General features: G+C 24.4%; 2 protein-coding genes across 3 annotated transcripts; one reads left to right on the plus strand and one right to left on the minus strand.

The window, feature by feature from the left end:
• The first annotated feature begins 6,861 nt into the window (after positions 1 to 6,861).
• LOC113862377 lies at positions 6,862 to 7,902 on the plus strand. The gene has a single exon (XM_027495466.1). It carries the CDS (start codon positions 6,862 to 6,864, stop codon positions 7,900 to 7,902), a length of 1,041 nt encoding a protein of 346 aa, XP_027351267.1.
• A 2,395-nt stretch (positions 7,903 to 10,297) lies between these two features.
• LOC113863651 (G-type lectin S-receptor-like serine/threonine-protein kinase At1g11300) lies at positions 10,298 to 13,635 on the minus strand. 2 transcript variants are annotated; one of them, XM_027497296.1, is made up of 7 exons: positions 12,251 to 13,635; positions 12,019 to 12,129; positions 11,691 to 11,893; positions 11,404 to 11,614; positions 11,084 to 11,321; positions 10,855 to 11,005; positions 10,298 to 10,772 (listed from the first exon to the last, which is right to left on the minus strand). In XM_027497296.1, the coding sequence occupies exons 1-7, from the start codon at positions 13,557 to 13,559 to the stop codon at positions 10,464 to 10,466; spliced, it is 2,532 nt and encodes an 843-aa protein (XP_027353097.1). In that variant the 5' UTR covers positions 13,560 to 13,635; the 3' UTR covers positions 10,298 to 10,463. The 2 variants fall into 2 exon arrangements, with proteins under 2 accessions (XP_027353097.1, XP_027353098.1); XM_027497297.1 differs by having other exon boundaries at positions 10,313 to 11,321; positions 12,025 to 12,129.
• Positions 13,636 to 18,928: the final 5,293 nt, after the last annotated feature.

The following is an 18,928-nucleotide window of genomic DNA, read 5'->3' on the forward strand; positions in this document are numbered from 1 at the left end:
CAAGAAGCTTGCAATATCAGGGATACATGCAAAGCTATACGGTGCATACAAAGGAAACAACAACTTTGTTAACTAGTAAATCAACATGCAAATTGACAATGACAAAAGTAGGGTAAACAATAAGAATCAAAATCAGAAGGGGGTAATTAACCAACACAACTACAACAACTTCAACAATTAAAAAGCTTTCAATATCTAAATTTGCAGCCTAAGTTCAAGGACATGCAATTGCCAAATTAGAACCCTCTGCCAATTGTCTAGTCATTGACCAATTGTGCAAATGGATACTCTTGTCAAGTTATGTAATCAACAAAAATTAACACTATTAATAAACTTCAACGACAAGGACTAATTTGTAAATATTTATTTATATAAAGACTAAATTATATACTTTTTAATATAGGGACCAAATTAAAAAAGTGTGTTAAGTATATAGACTAAATTGATAATTTTTTATTTTTATTCATTTATGTAAGTTAGTTAAAATTATCTTATAAATGAATTAAATAGAATAAGAAGTATCAAGAAGTGAAAAGTTATTAAAATTAACTAATTCGTTAATTTTAAAAAATTAGTTATAACATTTTAAGTTTTTCAATATTTTAAAAAAATTTAAACTCTTATTATATTAAGAGTTATTTTAATGGATATGTCAAACCAAATATTAAGAAATTACTAAATATCAATTGAGAAGCTAATAAAATTAATTAATGCACTTTTTAAAAAATAATCATAACATTCTAAGTTTAAGTTTGTCTATATTGAAAGTCAAACTCTTATTATATTAACAAATTTTTTTAATGCGTATCTAAAAGTACATGTTAAAAATTAAAAAATAATAATTTTTTATTAAATTTATAATATTTAATATTTTTAGTGTACTGAATATTGTAATATTTTATAATTTTTAATAAAATTTATTATATATAAATTTTTATTGTGTAGCTTTAAAAACTATTAAAAAATCGTTATTTTTTAAATATTGTGAAGTTTAAACAGTTTAATATATATATATAAAGATGATGAGTCTTTTAAAATCTATAAAAGGTTTTTTACAAAGGGTCACAAATTATTATTTTTTTAAAAATGGTCTTATTAAAAATAGAGGAAGTATTAACTTCCCTCGTCACATCTATGAAGAATCATTGATGTATTTAAATTTAGAAGATTATTTTTTGCATATATTTTTTATAGTTATTTTTGTAAAAAATAAACATATTCGTGTTTTTTCTTAATTTAATTTTTAAACATATATTTTATACATTATAAAAATTATTTGTAAATTAAATTTATAGTTTACTATTATAAATAAAATATAAAAATACATTCAGAATTAAAATTTTTAAAGCGATTTAAAAATTATACATTTCTCTCCAAACGGAGTCTTGGTCTTACAAAGGGGACAATTATAGCATAAGGACAAGTTTTGAGTTCCACTTGCCTATCCTTTTTCTGACCAACGAATCCAAACGTAACCATTTTAATTTGGGATAAGAACGAGTCTTCATATTTTAAAATGCATGACACCACACCACACGTCAGTAACTATTACTAAAGGCATATAAATATGCTTCTTTCTTGCTTATAAATCTATATCTATTTCTATTATGTAATTTTTATTTTAGGAAAATTCCTTATATATATATATTTTACATTGCAATAGGAAAAATATTTATAACAAAATATATTAAATGACAAAATTTTGATTTATGAATATCTTATGCATGATAATGTTTATCTAAAAAAAGGATTTGAATAGATCATAAGTTTAAGAACTCTCTATTTTCAGACTTGTGAATTTAAATGAATACAAATGAATACATGAGTCTTGGAAACTCTATGAGACATAATTAAAATTGTTAAAAAATTTAATTTGCCTAATTCTATCTCTAACTAACGAAGAATAGAGCTAAAAAGTTATATAAGCTAAAAAATTTAATAAATCAAAATTTTATAAACTAAAAAGTGCGTACAGTTAAGGTTAGATTAGAATCTTATAGATAAAATAAAATTACTAATATGTATCTTAAAAACTTAAACGACAAAAAATTGTCTAACTTATACAAATTTATATATTACTCTCAACATAAAAAAATTTATTCTTAAGATTAAATAAAACTAAAATAAAATTAAAATAAAAAATTATTATTTTAATTTATTCATATATAACCAAATAAAAATTCAATTGTAATAATAAAAAGATTATCTATTATATTTTTTTCTTCAATACATAGAGTTTTATTATTGTTAACTAATGGTAATATTTTTATATATTATTTAATAAAATTTATATTTATAATTCATAATTAAATAAAAAATATATTTATAATTCATTAAAAACTCATTAATATGTTTTTATAAGCTTTTTTTTTATAATTTTTGTACGTTATTGTTTCTTATTTATTATTTTTTGGTATAAAAAATATTTTTACATGTCATCAAGTATCAATACATATATAAAATAAGTATTAGTCTTTAAATATTTCTTTTTAATGTATTTTGTTAGTATTTTAATTTAGTAATTATATTACTGATTAGGAAGTTTATAACGATACAAGTGTCACTTTAAAGAGGTGACTTAACAAGTTAGAACAAAATACTCGTTAAATAAATTAGTATATTAATTAATTAGAATTATGACTGATATATTAATCATAATTAATTTTCTTACAAAACTTATTCATTTAATAATTATATTATAATAATGTGTTTAATATTTAATAAATATATTTTATTAAATTAATAATATATTCAATTTAATAATATGATATCAAATTTTAATGAAGAATATGTTTTCTTTGTATAAATTAAGTAAAATATTATTTAAAAATTTAAACATAAATGCACATAATACTTATTTGAACACTTATTATATATCTTAATAATATATTTAATGATATTTAGAACCTAAGAGACAATATGTATAAATTTTAAAGTTTTAAAAAATTCATTAATTATTTAAAATATTAATCTATAAACTAATAATAATAATGTGCTTCCACTATAATGTTACATTACATTTTCTCATAATCTTTTATTTTTAATTTTTATTACTTCATTTATATTTTATTAATTTTTCTCACAATTTAATTAAATGTTACTTGATCTTTTGTACTCTATTCTTTCCAAGTATCTTTTATAATTCAATAATAATTTTTAACATTTTCTTGAAAAAGAATATAAAAATGCAATAATGTTAATAAAATACAAAATTATTTTTATATAATATAAATAAAGAATAATTCACAACATCATAATCGAAATATTTATTTTAATAAAATTATTAAATTATTTATAATAAAATATTTAAATTAATTAAAATATCTTCTACTGAGTATTCTTATTATGTTATATTTTACTATAATTTAATCTTTTATTATTAATTTTTTTATTTATATGTTGATCTTTTGTATTCTAAACTTTTAAACTTATTTTTATAATTTTATAATAATTTAAAATATTTTTTTAGAGAGAAAAATATTAACATTTCAATAAGTTTTAATAAAGTATAAACTTCATATTATATAAATTAAATAGAGAAAATAAAAAAAAAACTAATATAATACTCAACACTATAACATATTTGACAATCTTTTGTTTAATTAAAATATTAAAATTATTATAAAAAAATATTATGAATTAATGAATAGAAGAGGATAAAATAAAATATATTCATTTTGAAACTATTTATTTTTTTTAAAGTGAGGTTGACATTATAAAAAATTGTTAGAGTTGACATTTTTACATGAAAAAAAATACATAAACATATTATGAATCAATATTTTACGATGCTAAGTAAATATATATGTTTTTCAATTAATTGTTATATATACATTAAGTGATTAGTGTAATATAAAGAATAATAATAAGCACAAATAAGTTTATAAATCATATACTTTAAATGTTTTGTCCCTCCAATAGTTACAGTTCACAATAATTTAAATTTTAAATTATTCAATTCAAAGAATAAAAAATATATATAAATTATTCTAATTATAACTTGAATAAAGTAATATTTAAATATTAGTTGAGAGACGTATTTGATATTATAATTTTTTTTAATAGCAACATGATAAATAATGAATTGTTCATTACTAAATTAATAATTTTGCTTTTTAACTTAAATAAAATTTTTCATATTGTATTAAATGATATTTTTGTTTCACATGATTTATTTTTAAAATAAAAAATTTAGTGGAACGAAAATATTCACTCTTATGAATTATTTTTCAAAAAATAAAATTGAAAAGTAAAAGAATATTAATTTAGTCTAGAATTATACTTTTAGTGAGATTGTAATGAAAAGTTGCTCTAATAATGTTTATATTAATTTGAGAATTGGAATAATTGTGATTAAGTTCTATTTTTAATTAATAAGAGTTTGTAGATATTTTTTTTGTCAATTTGTTTTAAATTTGTGATATTTAGTTTAATTTTGTTATAATGAGTAATTTAAAATATATTTTTTTGTTAGAATACAGGGCTTACAGCCCAATAATTTAAAGTATTAAATGAATTTATTTTATTTTCTTTTTTTATTTTAAATTATTATAAGTATTTGAGATATAAAATAAGGATGTTACATGAAGTCTACGATAATAATAGTCTTAATTGCTATACATTATACACAAATTTAGAGGTTTTTCACTTTTTCTTTGCAAATAAGCCAAACTTCTTTTATTATTATTATTGTTGTTATTTCTCCCTAATTTTAATAAAATATTTTGCCTTTTCTTTTTTACTTTATTTTTTTATTATTTTGTCTTCCAATTTAATAAAATGAAATATTATAATGTCATTAATTACTTTTACTAAAACATCAAATATATATTTTTCAAGTTTTAAAAATATCAAAATTCTTACATTAAGTGACTTATAATGGATGAATTTTGATGCGTTTTTCTTATATTTTTTTAAAGATAAAATATGTTTTTTTTATAACAAAGTTTTATAACTTAATTATTGAGGCAGAAAAAAGGCAAAAATCACAGTACGTGACCATAAAATAAAGAATAAAGAAAGAAAATGATGAACATAATATCAACAAATCAAATAGTTTTGACACTTCAACTCTATTATTACCACCAAGTATTGTTTCATATATACCTATCTTTTAATTTAGATGCTTTTTATTTATTTTTATTTTATTAAAAAATTAAATTAAATAAAAATATAAAAATTTTATAGGATAAACAATTGTATAAAAATAGCTAAATATAAAGTATTAATTAATAATAATGTGTAACATTATGATTGAATTTATAACATCTTTATTCATAGAAAATAATAATTAATATTAAGTAATGATTATTCATTCTTTAAATAGTCATTTATAACAAATTAACATAAAATAAACAGAGTTTAAAGCCTAAGATAATAATAGTCTTAATTGTCATGCATTATATACAAACTTGGAGGTCTTTGACCTCTTGTACGCAAACCCCCTCTTTTTTTTTCTTTATTATTGTTGTTGTTATTTTTATTTTACCCCAATTTTAGTAAAATATTATGCTTTTTTCTTCTTACTTTGTTTTTTAATTATTATTTTGTTTTTCAATTTTTTTAATAAAATGGAGAGCAGGAATTTAATATCATTAATTGCTTTTATTAAAACATCAAATATATTATTTTATAAGTTTTAAAAATATTAGTATTTTGATATTATGTGACCAATGGCGGGTAAGGTTTGACGTGTTTTTTTTTCTATTTTTTAAAGAGAAAAATATGTCCTCTTTATGACAAAGTTTTAAGCTCGATTATTAAGGCAGAAAAAAGGCAGAGATCACGGCAATTGACAATAAAATAAAAAATGAAGAAAGAAAACATATTCAAGTGACTCAAAAAAAGATAGAATGAAGAGAGAAAACGAAGACAGTGATATCAACAAATCAAATAGTTCTGAGATTTCAGCTCCATCGTCGCTATCAAGTATTGTTTTACATGTACCTATCTTTTAGATTAGTTGCTTTTTATGTTGCTATCTACAAAAAAATGAAACATGTTCGTATCTCAGTATGTTATTTTATTTTTATTATGAATCTTGAAATTTTTTTATTTGATAAAAAATATTATCATGTACACTAGTGAGGGGGTATGAGGTCGTTTTTATAACTAGAACCATGATTGATAAATCTAAAGATAACAACTTTATCTTTATTGAAAAAATTGTCCTTTCTTTTCTCCTTTTAGGTAATTCAAATATTTTAAATTTTTTCTTTTACTTGTTTTGGGTCAGAGAGAATTAATTTACGTATTAATTTAAAAATTTATAAATTTTAAAGGGTCATGTGGAACTGATTTATCTTTAGATAAATAAAATAGTAATTATAAAATTAGGTTTGAATTAAAAATTTTAACTAATTAAATATTTGTTTATAATTTGAATGAATCCCTTCTCTCTCTTCAAAAGTGTAAGTTTTTCTGCTTTAGTTCCTTGATTAACTACAGAAAGAGTTGTTAAACTAGTTATTTTTACCAAATTAGAGTTTTTTTTTTAATTTGTAGCCTTGGAAACAAGTGGATGCAATTGTAAAACTGAATCTTTCTCTCAGTACTTGCCATGTATAATATTGTTAATGCTTCATGCTTTTGATTAGAATGTTAATGTCTGTGTGAGAATGAAAATAGATGTCTACTGTTTACTAAATAGCAGCATGATCATGAATTATTCACAGTGAGGAATACTAAGGATGGTATTACATTTAAATTGGACTTGAGGATACAAATCCTTCTTTATTTCCTCATTTCCATAATATGGTTAGACATAAATAAAATTCTATATCTATTCCTTTCATTTACACCGGAGATCACCAATATTGGTCTTGTCCTTTTTTAATGAATGTAGGAAAACTGAAGGGAAAAATGGTAGAGAAAAGTGAACTTCCTGAGGATGTCTTTGATATTATATCCAAGAAACTAGATTTTGATGACCTCTTTCAGTTTGGTGGAGTGTGCAAGAGCTGGAGGATATTTCACAAAAGTTACTTGAGAGATTTGATGGCATCCCAAGAACCATTAGTGGTCCAAACATCATTTCTCATGCAAGCTTATTCTTTCTTTAGCATACCTGAACAAAAAGTGTATGGCTCGGTGCGAAATTGCTACTTGAGTGAGTTTTTCTATTCAGGGTCTTCCTGTGGATATGTGATTATGGTTGGTATTTCAAACAACAAACTTCTTCTAATGAATCCTTTTGTGAGAAGAAAGGTGGAAATCAATATGTCAGCACTTAATGGTAACATAGAATATTTGGGTTGCAATGCCTTATTTGCTTTTGCAAAAGGTTCAGAGGAATTCATCGTAGTGGTTTCAGGTAAATATTTTCAATGTTTGCATATCTATGAATCTCGAAATTCTTGTTGGGTTACTTGTTCTGCACAGGGAGAACCTTGGACAGTAGTTGACTTTGTGGTTTTTGATAACACCATATATGCTATCACTAACAAGGGTGAGATAGGAGTATTGAGGCTGAATTCTCCAACTTTGAAATTTCTAAAATTGAAGAATATTCCCAAGATAATTGGCCTTATTCTTAAGTTGGTTAGTTGTGATGGGCAACTTCTAGTGGTTAATTTTGCATCTATGGAAAGATTGGATGTATACAAGATAGATTTCTCAACCATGGGTTATGTGAAGATGGAAACAATGGGAGACATTGCATTGTTTTTTGGGTGGACGAAGTGCTATGCATTGAGCAATCCAAGTAGGTGGGGATATGATAGCAACTCTTTGTACTTTGTTAATCGTTCAACTGCGGGAGGGAGTGTGTATTCAGAGGATATGAAACCAAAGAAATCAATTTTACCTTCGAGACCTCCACCTAGTGATCTTAGATCATCTCTCCACTGGTTGGACTGGTGTTTCAAGCGTCATGACCAGGTAGATTATTCTGTGGTTCACTAACTTGGTTGCTCTGCATTATGCAACTCGTGACTATGTTTGGACATTGTTCCTTGTATTTTCCTTTCATTGAAAACCTTGTTATGTTAGCACTTGCTTTTATTATATTTGTTTGGGTTGTCATTGGACTTGGGATTGTTATTATCCTAATTTATATTTTCTATTCTCTGAATTTTTTATGTTTAAAAAGGCTATATGAGTGTGTTTATCAATTACCTTTAAATGTTTTAATTAATATTGATTATCTGTTTTAATTAAAATATTAGTGTTTAAGTCATTTAAAAATTTCATGGAATATGTATAGTATGCACACATGTTAATGGTTATAAACTCTGCATAAGATCAAAGACAAGGACCTTGCACTTTAGTATTCATTTTGTATAATATTTTATGCTACTTTTTTCCTCGAATAAAGAATCACGTGTTCAATTTTAGTAGAATAACAATTTTTTAAAAATGAAAAAAAAATTTAAGTAAAATTCTAACGGAAGACAAAATATCTTGCATTTTATTACTAAGATTTGTTCCAATTTTAAATTATTCTTAAATTTTATCATTTTGAGTTTAATTTTTTTAATTATCAAAGAATAATCAGCCACTCTCACCATTTCTTTTTATTAATATCCTTATCTTTTTATATATTTCATTATAAACAAATGTTATTTTCTCTTTAGATTACCTTTTTCTTTTCTCTTTAGTTCTTATCAAAATGATCAACTTCAATGACTCTTGCTACCTTAACGTTTTTTTAGTATTTTTATATATAAAAAATGAAACATTTTTATCTCTAAGCATGTTTTTATTTTCGTTATGAATCTTGAGAATTTTTTCATTTGATAAAAATCATTATCGTGTACACTCGTGCAGGAGTATGAGGTTGTTTTTGTAACTAGAACCATGATTGATAGATCCAAAAATAACAACTTTATCTTTGTTGTAATATTTGCCCTTTCTTTTCTCCTTTTAGGCATCTCAAAGATTCTAAGTTTTCATTCTTTACTTGTTTTGCGCTTTTCTCCTTTTAGGTATCTTAAATATTCTAAGATTCATGTTGTACTCACATGAATATGTTAGTGTAAATTTTTTTATCATAATACTCATGACTACATAGAGCAAGATCAATCACTTCTAGAAATTTTGAAGGGCCTATAAAAATATTTTCATGTGAATTTGAACACTAATGAAAAGAGGAAGAAGATTAGAAGAAAAAATTCTCAATTTAAGAGGCTTAAGATCTTAAAGGAAAACATAAACTATAAGCTCCCTATGAATAATATCCTTTGCCTTAAATATTTCTTTTATTTTTATCCAAAGCTTTAGAGCACAATCACCCATCATTGTTAGAGATGCCTAAGCTTGAAATGATTTGAAAATTAGTATTCAAGGGAGTAAGAATAATAAATATGAACTCACGTGAAACTTTTAGACTTTATTTGAAAGTTTGAAGGGAGAAAAAAATGTTTAAAAGTAAGGAAAATGTTTATAAACCCTCAAAATTGGGAAAACTTAAAAACAAGGGATTGAGAAGGTTTAGAGGGTTTATAAACCCTCCCCTCTCATTTAAAATCTCTCAAATAAAGATAATCATCACATAAGTCTTCTCTTTCCCTTTCTTTTCTTCTAAAAATCAATTCTCAAACAAAACCTTAATGATAATGAACTTGAAATGTGTAAAAATAGAGCACAAGAAGACAAGTTGTCAAAGAGTCAGAGACACAACTGAAGTTATTAAAATAGGTTAAAGCCTTAAATCCTATCTCACTTAAATCCTATCTCACTTAACCTCCTGTATAGCCCTATTTTTTTAAAGTCCATTATTAGTGGGTTTATTTTTGTCCTAAGTCTCAATATAAAAAAAATAGTGGATTAGAGTCAAGGTTAAGAGTGAATTAACCTACTTATTTTAAAAAATAATTAATAACTATTATATCATTTATTTGTAATATTTGTTAAATTATTTTATTTAAATAAATTAAAAATTTATATTTTAAAAATAAAAATTAATTTTAAAATTAAAAAAATATTTATTTAATATATTAAAATTTTATTATTAAATATAATAATATTTAAAATATTATAAAATGAAATTAAATTTAGCTTTTTAAAATTTGGATACCACCAAGGATGGTGAGAGGAGCATGTACATTATATTATATTCCTTCAACATGAGGAAAGGATTTAAAATTATAGGTTGATTATTATAATGAGTTGCCTAAAGTAGTTAAAATTTAAAGTTTACATGTTGGATAACCATTTCCAATCATTAAGTTATACTTGGTTCAGTTGAAAAACCATATTATGCAGAGGCTTATGTCTCCCAGAGGTAAGACATTCTTTATCCTACAAACCTATCAAGTATTGTTATCCAACCAACCATATATAACATAAAAGATTTCAAAGTTCAAACTTCTCACACAAACAACTATTTAATAAATTTTAAAACTGATTTATCATGGTTCTCAATTTTGAACCATGTTCCTAAACAATGAAAAGAACAATCCTACAAAATTCTAACAATAATTTCCGCTAGACTTGAAATTTTTACTCAAAAAGCTACTAGTTTTCTATCTGCCATGGATGTCTGTAATACTGGCAGTGTTGATAGAATACAATCCAAGTCTTTCATCAGAGGAGACTGAATTCAACATATTCTGCCTCAGGATAAATGCAGGTTCCCTTGGAGGAGGAAGATTCACAATCTCACTGTTAAGCATTGAAATTACTGTAGCCATAGTTGGCCTGTCTGCAGCAAATTCTTGTACACAAAGAAGTCCTATGTGTATGCACCTCAAAATATCCTTGTGAAGGCTAGGATCATATATTCCTGAATCTATCAAAGTTACAAGATTGTCTTCCGTCCACTGTATCCAGGCCTAAAATGAAAAATAAAAAATGTTTTATAAGAGAAAGCAAGAAAGCTTCCACAACTAAGCTAGAGATGAATTATAGACTTACAAATCCTAAGATGGTCTGAGAATTTTCAGGGTCATAAAAGCTTGAGTTTTGTCTTCCACTAACAATCTCTAGTAGCAAAACTCCAAAGCTAAAGACATCTGATTTCTCTGAAAACACTCCATGCATTGCATATTCTGGCGACATATAGCCACTACATTGAAATATTAACAATTGATCAATTATCCAAGTATGTTACTCATTCCTAGTATAAAGAAGAAGGCTCACTTACTATGTTCCAACAATCTTTTGGGTATTGGCTTGATCTTCACTCCCTCCAAAAATTCTAGCCATACCAAAGTCTGATATTTTTGGATTAAGCTCCTCATCTAGCAAGATATTGCTTGCCTTCAAATCTCTATGTATGATTTTTAGCCTAGAATCTCTATGAAGATAAAGCAATCCTCGAGCTATTCCTTCTATAATGATAAAGCGTTTTCTCCAATCTAGGTGTTTATTGTTTGATGGATCTACAGAAGCAAAGACCAAATATAGCATGTTATTTTGAACATATCAGAAAATGCATATAAAGAGTCCGTCAAAAGATCTAACCAAACAGATATGCATCCAAACTTCTATTTGGCATGTATTCGTATATCAACATCTTTTCATCTCCTTCAATACAGCAGCCCAAAAGCCTTACAAGATTCCGGTGTTGAAGCTTAGAAATTACTACTACTTCATTCATGAATTCTTCTAGACCTTGTCCAGATGCTCTAGAAAGCCTTTTAATTGCTATTTTCTTGCCATCTTGCAGTTTTCCCTGCATAACAACGACAGGAAACAAAAGCTATAAACAATCAATTCATACTTGATTAACTTTGTTAGATTGAACATACCTTGTATACTGGACCAAAACCACCCTGCCCAAGTTTGTTGGAGGATTGAAAGTTGTTTGTGGCAGTTGCAACCTTTTCAAAGTTAAACAATAACAGCTCCTGTAGCTTAGCTTGTGAAAATTCTCCAATTATGTTGTCACTTATGTTTTCTTCAGATGTTGTACCTTTGTTGAATCGAAAAAATCCAAGCTTCTTTTTCATTGCTGATTTATTGAAGTTCCACAGTTTAGCAGACATGAAAAACATCAAACATGTAAGCTTAGATTTCACACCAATGAAATGTATGCTTAAATAGCTAAATTTTGAATCAGCAAGGATGTTGTATTACTATTACCTTGGTGCAAAGCCCTTCTCCAGATGACATATGCACATGTGAGAAATAGCAAAACTCCGATTATCACTGGAATTGTGATGATGACAATTATATTTCGCCCTTTACCTGTAATTGAGAAAAAACTAAAAATGTAAAATTTCAATTGAAGAATTTATGTATAAACAAATTAATAAAGTCAAGTTGAAGAGCTGTATTCAAATTTTTGGGTTGATAATACCCAGCACACCTAGTTCTGTATAGGCTACACGAATGTATAGATCAGATCCTCCAAGCGTGAACTGTTGGATGTCAATTAGACTTCCACTCCAAGTCATACAGCCAATAACAGCATCATATGAATATGCAATGCAAGTACAGTTCTCCAAGCACTGGCTTTGGCATTGGTCTTGTGTAACCGATGACCCTTCTGCAAAATCAGGCACTTTGACCATCTCTAATCTCAAAAACCCATCTGGTTTATTACTATCCACACTTCTGCTTTGGTTGTTGGCCCTTTCACACTGCAAAGGTGTCCTGCTAACACATCCATTAGTCCAGTTCCGTCTATTCCATTCCTCTATGTTCCTTGGTTCAAACCCCTTCAAACAGGTACATATCGGTGAGGTTTGTGAATTACAGCTTGCAAATGCTCCACATATACCATAAACATCACAATCCGATCTTGGACTTGTCCATGTAACCTGCCATTCCTCCTTCTCATCATCCCAAGTATGTTGCTGAAATTGGCCTTGCGAATTCAGGGTTAGCACTACAAGTCCTAACTCATCTACGGTAAAATATACAGCAACTGTTCCATCCCCATTATTTTCGACCCGAAAACCGTTAAGATACGTCGCTTCCATTCCCGGTACCCCAAGAAACACTTGTCCATTCCACGGACCACTGCGCCAATATGATCGATTATCATTCCAAATGAAGATTTCAGGAATATTAAAGCGTTCAATACTTAAAGAGAAGCTCCCAATGGATGGATCAGAAGGGCTTTTCCATGATGTAAGTCCTACTTTTTCACCTGTTATTTTGTTGCTAGAAAGTTCCAAATGAGGCAACCATGTATTTGTAGGATGCTGGAAACTCTCCCATTTTGTATTTCCTGTTGTATTTTCAAACAAGACAAGGCTCCCATAATCTGAAAGTTGGAAAATAGAATTGGATGATGTGATATTGGACACATTTGATGACCACATGACATGTTTCTGTTCATCCATTACCACTAGATTTCCATCTTCAGATATTGTAAGAACCCCAGAAGAATCCTTAAGTGGTTGGTTTCTGTTAGCCACCCATATGACAGTGTCTTTGGTCTTGCACCAAATTCCCAGGTAACGATTTGTAGTATTTTCAATGCTGAAGAACCCCAAGGTGAAGTTTCCATTAGTTGAGTTTAGAGTTCCTGGGTCCTTGATGGACTGAGATGAAGAAATGGCAACAACATGTAATAAACAACAACTTAGTATGATGCAAACAGAGGAGTTTGGGCACCTTCTGAAACCCATTATTGAGATGTATTTTTTTTCATGACAAATTTTGTGCATTGCTTTCCTTTTATGTCTAAAACTTTTCAAACATCCCTTAAGTCAACACTAAGCAGCCTATTTGGAATTCAGAGACCGGTTTTCATTGAATATAGTTATAATTATTTGCGATGACTAACTAATCTCTTTCAAATGGTTGATAGCGACTACAATTCAACCCTCACATAGTTATTGCTCATTAGTTTACTGAATGTGGTAAAGAAAGATATTAAAACCTTTCAAAATTATTGGAGAGTCTGGGGATTATATAGTGATGACCACTCACGTGTTACCATATTTCAATTATTTTAAAAAATGCATTAGTCAGATCATGGTAATTCGGACAATACAAATTTTTTTCCTTTGAAAGAGAAGTGGCTATGAATTTTAATTGTTTTTGAGTGCATTGAGGCACACCTAAATAAATTATTTTAAATTTGACTTGTATGTCTGTACGATTTATTTTTTATGTACAACTCTAGAAAAGCTGAATCTCATGCATATTTTTTTAAGGATTGTATCGTGGAATTTTCAAAGGCAAATGAGACGTTTTCATCTTAAAGCGCCCTTCTGATGTGGCCATTTTTTTAAACGGATTCTTCTTCAATGGTTGAAAGTTATGTTTTGTAATGATATGTAAATTTTTATATACAACAATTTTTGTGAATTTTGGCTGTTTGCCCCACACGCTAATTATTTTCCCTTCAATTCATAATTGGTCTTTCAATACCTATCACAAAATATTGCAATTCATAATTGGTATTTATGCATTGCTACAAAGGAAATCGACACTTGAAGGAGCATACTTAGAGCAAGTAATGAAGAAAGAAAAATAAAAGATGAAAAACAGAGAGAAAAAAAAAACATCAATTCGAGAGAAGAACCGAGTAATTTTGTTGTATTTTTTTTTTCTTTTCATTTTAAACATTTCAAATTGTTTGCAGCTGTTCAAATTTATTATTTGTATGTCAAACTTCATGACCAACTCCTTATTTTAAATGTTTAGAGTGAAGAATTGAAGATTAATATATAATTTAATTTTAATTTTACTATATATTACTTTAAATTGGGAAATTAATATTAAAATTTATACTTTATAATTTATAAAAATTATTTTATATTTTATATTATTTTAAATCCTTATTTTAGAAGAGTCTAAATTCTTTTCATGTTTGATTATTTTATTATATTTTAATATGCAGAGAAAAAGGTTTGAATAAGGATCAGAATGATGTGTTAACCTTGGGCTGACAGGAACAAAATATTAGGATCTGTTAAGAAGTGTGCTATGCATATTGGGCCGAATAGTCTCCGGCCTAAATAATTATAAGCGTTATCCTTAACTCATTTAATATTAAGATATGCTCTGAAGTGAGGGTTTTGGGCAAATTGGGTTTATAATGTTCAATCTTCATAATAATATATATATATATATATATATATATATATATATATATAATAGTAATAATAATAATAATAATATGAATAAAATGACACTTTTAAAAAAATTTACTTGAACTTTAATTTTTTTTATTTTAATTGTTATTATTGTGTAATGAAAATATTATTTGAGCTAGATTTTTATATAATTCCTTTATTTTATATTTTATATTAGTGAATTATTTTTTAAAAATTATATAAATTTATTTTAAAAATTAAATCATAGTTCAACTATACTTAATTAAATAATTATTTTATTAATTAATAAAATACAGTCTTTGAAAAATTTATGAATTTAATTATCAATTTATTTATTTATTTATTATGTTAAAACTATTAATGTCATAATTTTTAAAACTAATATACAACTTCTTTACCTTTGATTTATATGTACCCATATTATTATAAGTCTCACGCAATATAAATATATTATAAACTAAATTATATTTTCAAATATTTTTCTCTAATTATCAAATAATAAAAATATTAATTTATAAAATAAAATAAATTATATTGTTTTATTAATGTGTAATTTCTCTATTTATATCCATTATAAATAATCATAAGTAATTTTATATAATATAGTTATTTTAAAATTAAATTTTATCTTAAATTTAATTCATTAAATAATAATTTTATCAACTGAATTTTTTTATTTTTTAATATTTCTTAATCTAGTAATTAAATTGAGATATAAATTATATTTTTATTTAAATAATTAATTACTTAAAATTAGTTTCACACAATTGCTTTACAAACCAATGACTTTTGGTTGTTAAATAAGTCATATAAAATTTATATATAATATGCATTGTCTTAAATTATATATAATACATATTTTTTCATTAAATTATTTACAAAACTATTTTTCATATAAATTAAAATATTTTTTAATTATTATTTATGTTAATTTTTATAATGATTTATAATATAATTATGTGATTTCTTTTCTACTTTTTAATATTATTTATAGTGGTATAATATGCAGTCACTTTATCAAGTAACATAATTGTTGAATCAAAATAATTTTAAAATAATTTTTCTCTTAAAATATTGATTAATATTTTTAATGAACAATTTTAAAAAATTATTTTTTTATATTTAAATAAATATTTTTAAAATTATAATAAATTTATATAATTGTAATACAACATGTATTTTTCATTGAAACTTAAACTCTAAATTATAGATTAAATTATAATAATTTTTGCTGATTGATCCACACAGGGAGTGATTTTCTCCCTTTTAATTGTTTTATTTTATTTAAAATAAAAATTATAAAAAATAAAAATTAGTAATTAGAATACCTTATTCAATTTGGTATTTTAAATGTAAACACTGATCCGAATCTTTTGCAGTGTTGGCGAAAATTGCGGGGGGCGTAGTGCATTTTTATTTAAATGAAAAAATTTGCTCAAGTGAAATTTAACAAATCGTAATTTTAACTTAAACAAAAAAGTTTAACTTAAGCGAATATAGTTAAAAAGTAAATTTTTGCTTAAGCTAAAAAATTCGCTTAAGTCAAAATTGCAAAAATTTTTAAAACTTCATCTTCTTCCTCTCTAAACTACAGAAAATTCAAGAAACATTTGTGCAAGATCATGTGGTCACACTTTATGATCATATAATAAAAACTTAAGTGTTTCAAAACATGTAGTATCACAGTTATTTTTCAACTAATTTCTCAAAGTTATCATTCCTATAATTCTTATCATCATTCTCAACAATTTAACTTGATTCTAAATGGTTCTACCTCATTAATATTTAGTACAAGTAGCACACTAGACAATACATTTAAAAACATTTGTGCAAGATTATATAGTCATACTTTATGGTCATAATACAAAAACTTAAGTGTTTCAAAACATGTAATATCACAACTATTTTTCAACTAAATTTTTAAAGTTATCATTCCTATAATCCTTATCATCATTTCAATAATTTAACTTGATTTTAAATGGTTCTACCTCACTAATGTTTAGCACAAATAGCACACTAGACAATACATTTAAAAATATTTGTGTAAGATCATATTATCACACTTTATAGTCATAATACAAAAACTTAAGTATTTTAAAACATGTAATAATGTAACTATTTCTCAACCAATTTTTAAAAGTTATCATTCCTATAATTCTTATTACAATTATCAACAATTTAACTTGATTTCAAATGGTTCTATCTCACTAATGTTTAATACAAGTAGCACACTAGATAATACATTTGAAATATTTGGTGGGATAAAATATGTAAGAGTCTTTAGTAATTAGGTAGTGATTGGTGAGAAACAAATTTTTCTTGAATTTTCTATAATTTAGAGAAGAAAAAAAATTGTTTTAAATTTTTTTTCAATTTTGGCTTAAGCAAATTTGTTAGCTTAAGCAAAAATCTACTTTTTAACTAAATTCGCTTAAGTTAATTTTTTTGGCTTAAGCCAAAATCACGTTTTGTTAAATTTCGCTTAAGCAAATTTTTTCGTTTAAGCGAAAACGCACTGCACCTCCTGCAGTTCTTGCCAACACCGCAGAGGATCCGGATTCTGTAAACACAGGTTATTAAAAATATCATTATTATATAATGATTCATTATTTTATTTAAATAAAATTTTTATAAATAAATAATATTTAATATTCTATCTAAATAAAAAATCATATAAACAAAAAAATTAATTAAATTTTTTAAACTTTTAAATACCATACAAACAAACTCTTAAATACATTATAAAAGCCTATTATATATAAAGCATGCGTGAATGTATTCATAGAAAATATTAATAATTTATACAAAGTAAAAAAAAAAAAAACTTTTGAATTATATATATATATATATATATATATATAATTTATAATTAATTAATATAGTAATTAAATTATGACCTTTTCAACGTAAAGTGGATTGGTTCAAATGATACTTGCATTTACTTAAGATTACTTGTCAATCATATACCTACAGTACATGTACCAAAGATGAATAACTTTGATAGTAATCAAAATCACTAAAAACTTTATTATTATTAAATAAAATTTATTTATATAGTTATTTCATAAAAATATATAGCAAATTATTTATTGTATTTTATAATTATTTAGATTAAATTAGTTTGTAAATATATTTTAAAATAATAAAATTCAAATGCATGTTAATATATAGAATATAAAATGAAAAATATATGCCATAATTTTCTTTATTTATGTGTCTAAGTATTATTGTAAATTAACTATTGTGAGTTATTTTAAATTTTATATGTTTTAAAAATAATTTTAATTTTTTAAAATACATTTCAAAGTAACAAACTCAAATGCATGTTAGTGTAATTTTAAATTAGTCTAATTTTCTTACATGTTAGTAATTTTATCTAAACATTATTTGTTCTTTGTATGTTTTTCCTATACATTTATTTACATTAAATCAATTTTTTCATAAATAATTAAATAAAAAATGATTCAACATATATTTATGGGATCTTTTATGGATTATAAATGAATTAAGTTATGCTATTTTATATAGAATAAATAAAACAAAATTATTGAAAAACTGTAATATACAATTATTACATGTTGTATTAATAAAATAAAATAAATAGAAAATATAAATAAGATATAATAAAATATTTTTAAAATTATTTGTAAGGAAAATAATTAAAAAATTAAGTGATTTTTAGTTTTGATTAAAATAATAAATTAACACAATATTAAATTATACAGCTATAATTTATTCTAATAACTTTTATTATTATTTCCCATTAAATTAAAACTCTTATTATATAGATCATATTAATCAAAATTTTATATCAAATTTTTTAATACTCTATTTATATATAATAAAATTAACATAATATATGTTTGATTAATATATATATACATATATATATATATATATATATAACACTATTTATTATTTTATATTTTTCATTCGACGTAATTTAATATAAATGAATACGATAATAAATA

The sequence above is a fragment of the Abrus precatorius genome, unplaced genomic scaffold (genome assembly GCF_003935025.1).
Source record: "Abrus precatorius isolate BTA unplaced genomic scaffold, Abrus_2018 Scaffold3, whole genome shotgun sequence".
In the NCBI taxonomy this organism is placed as follows: Eukaryota; Viridiplantae; Streptophyta; class Magnoliopsida; order Fabales; family Fabaceae; genus Abrus; species Abrus precatorius.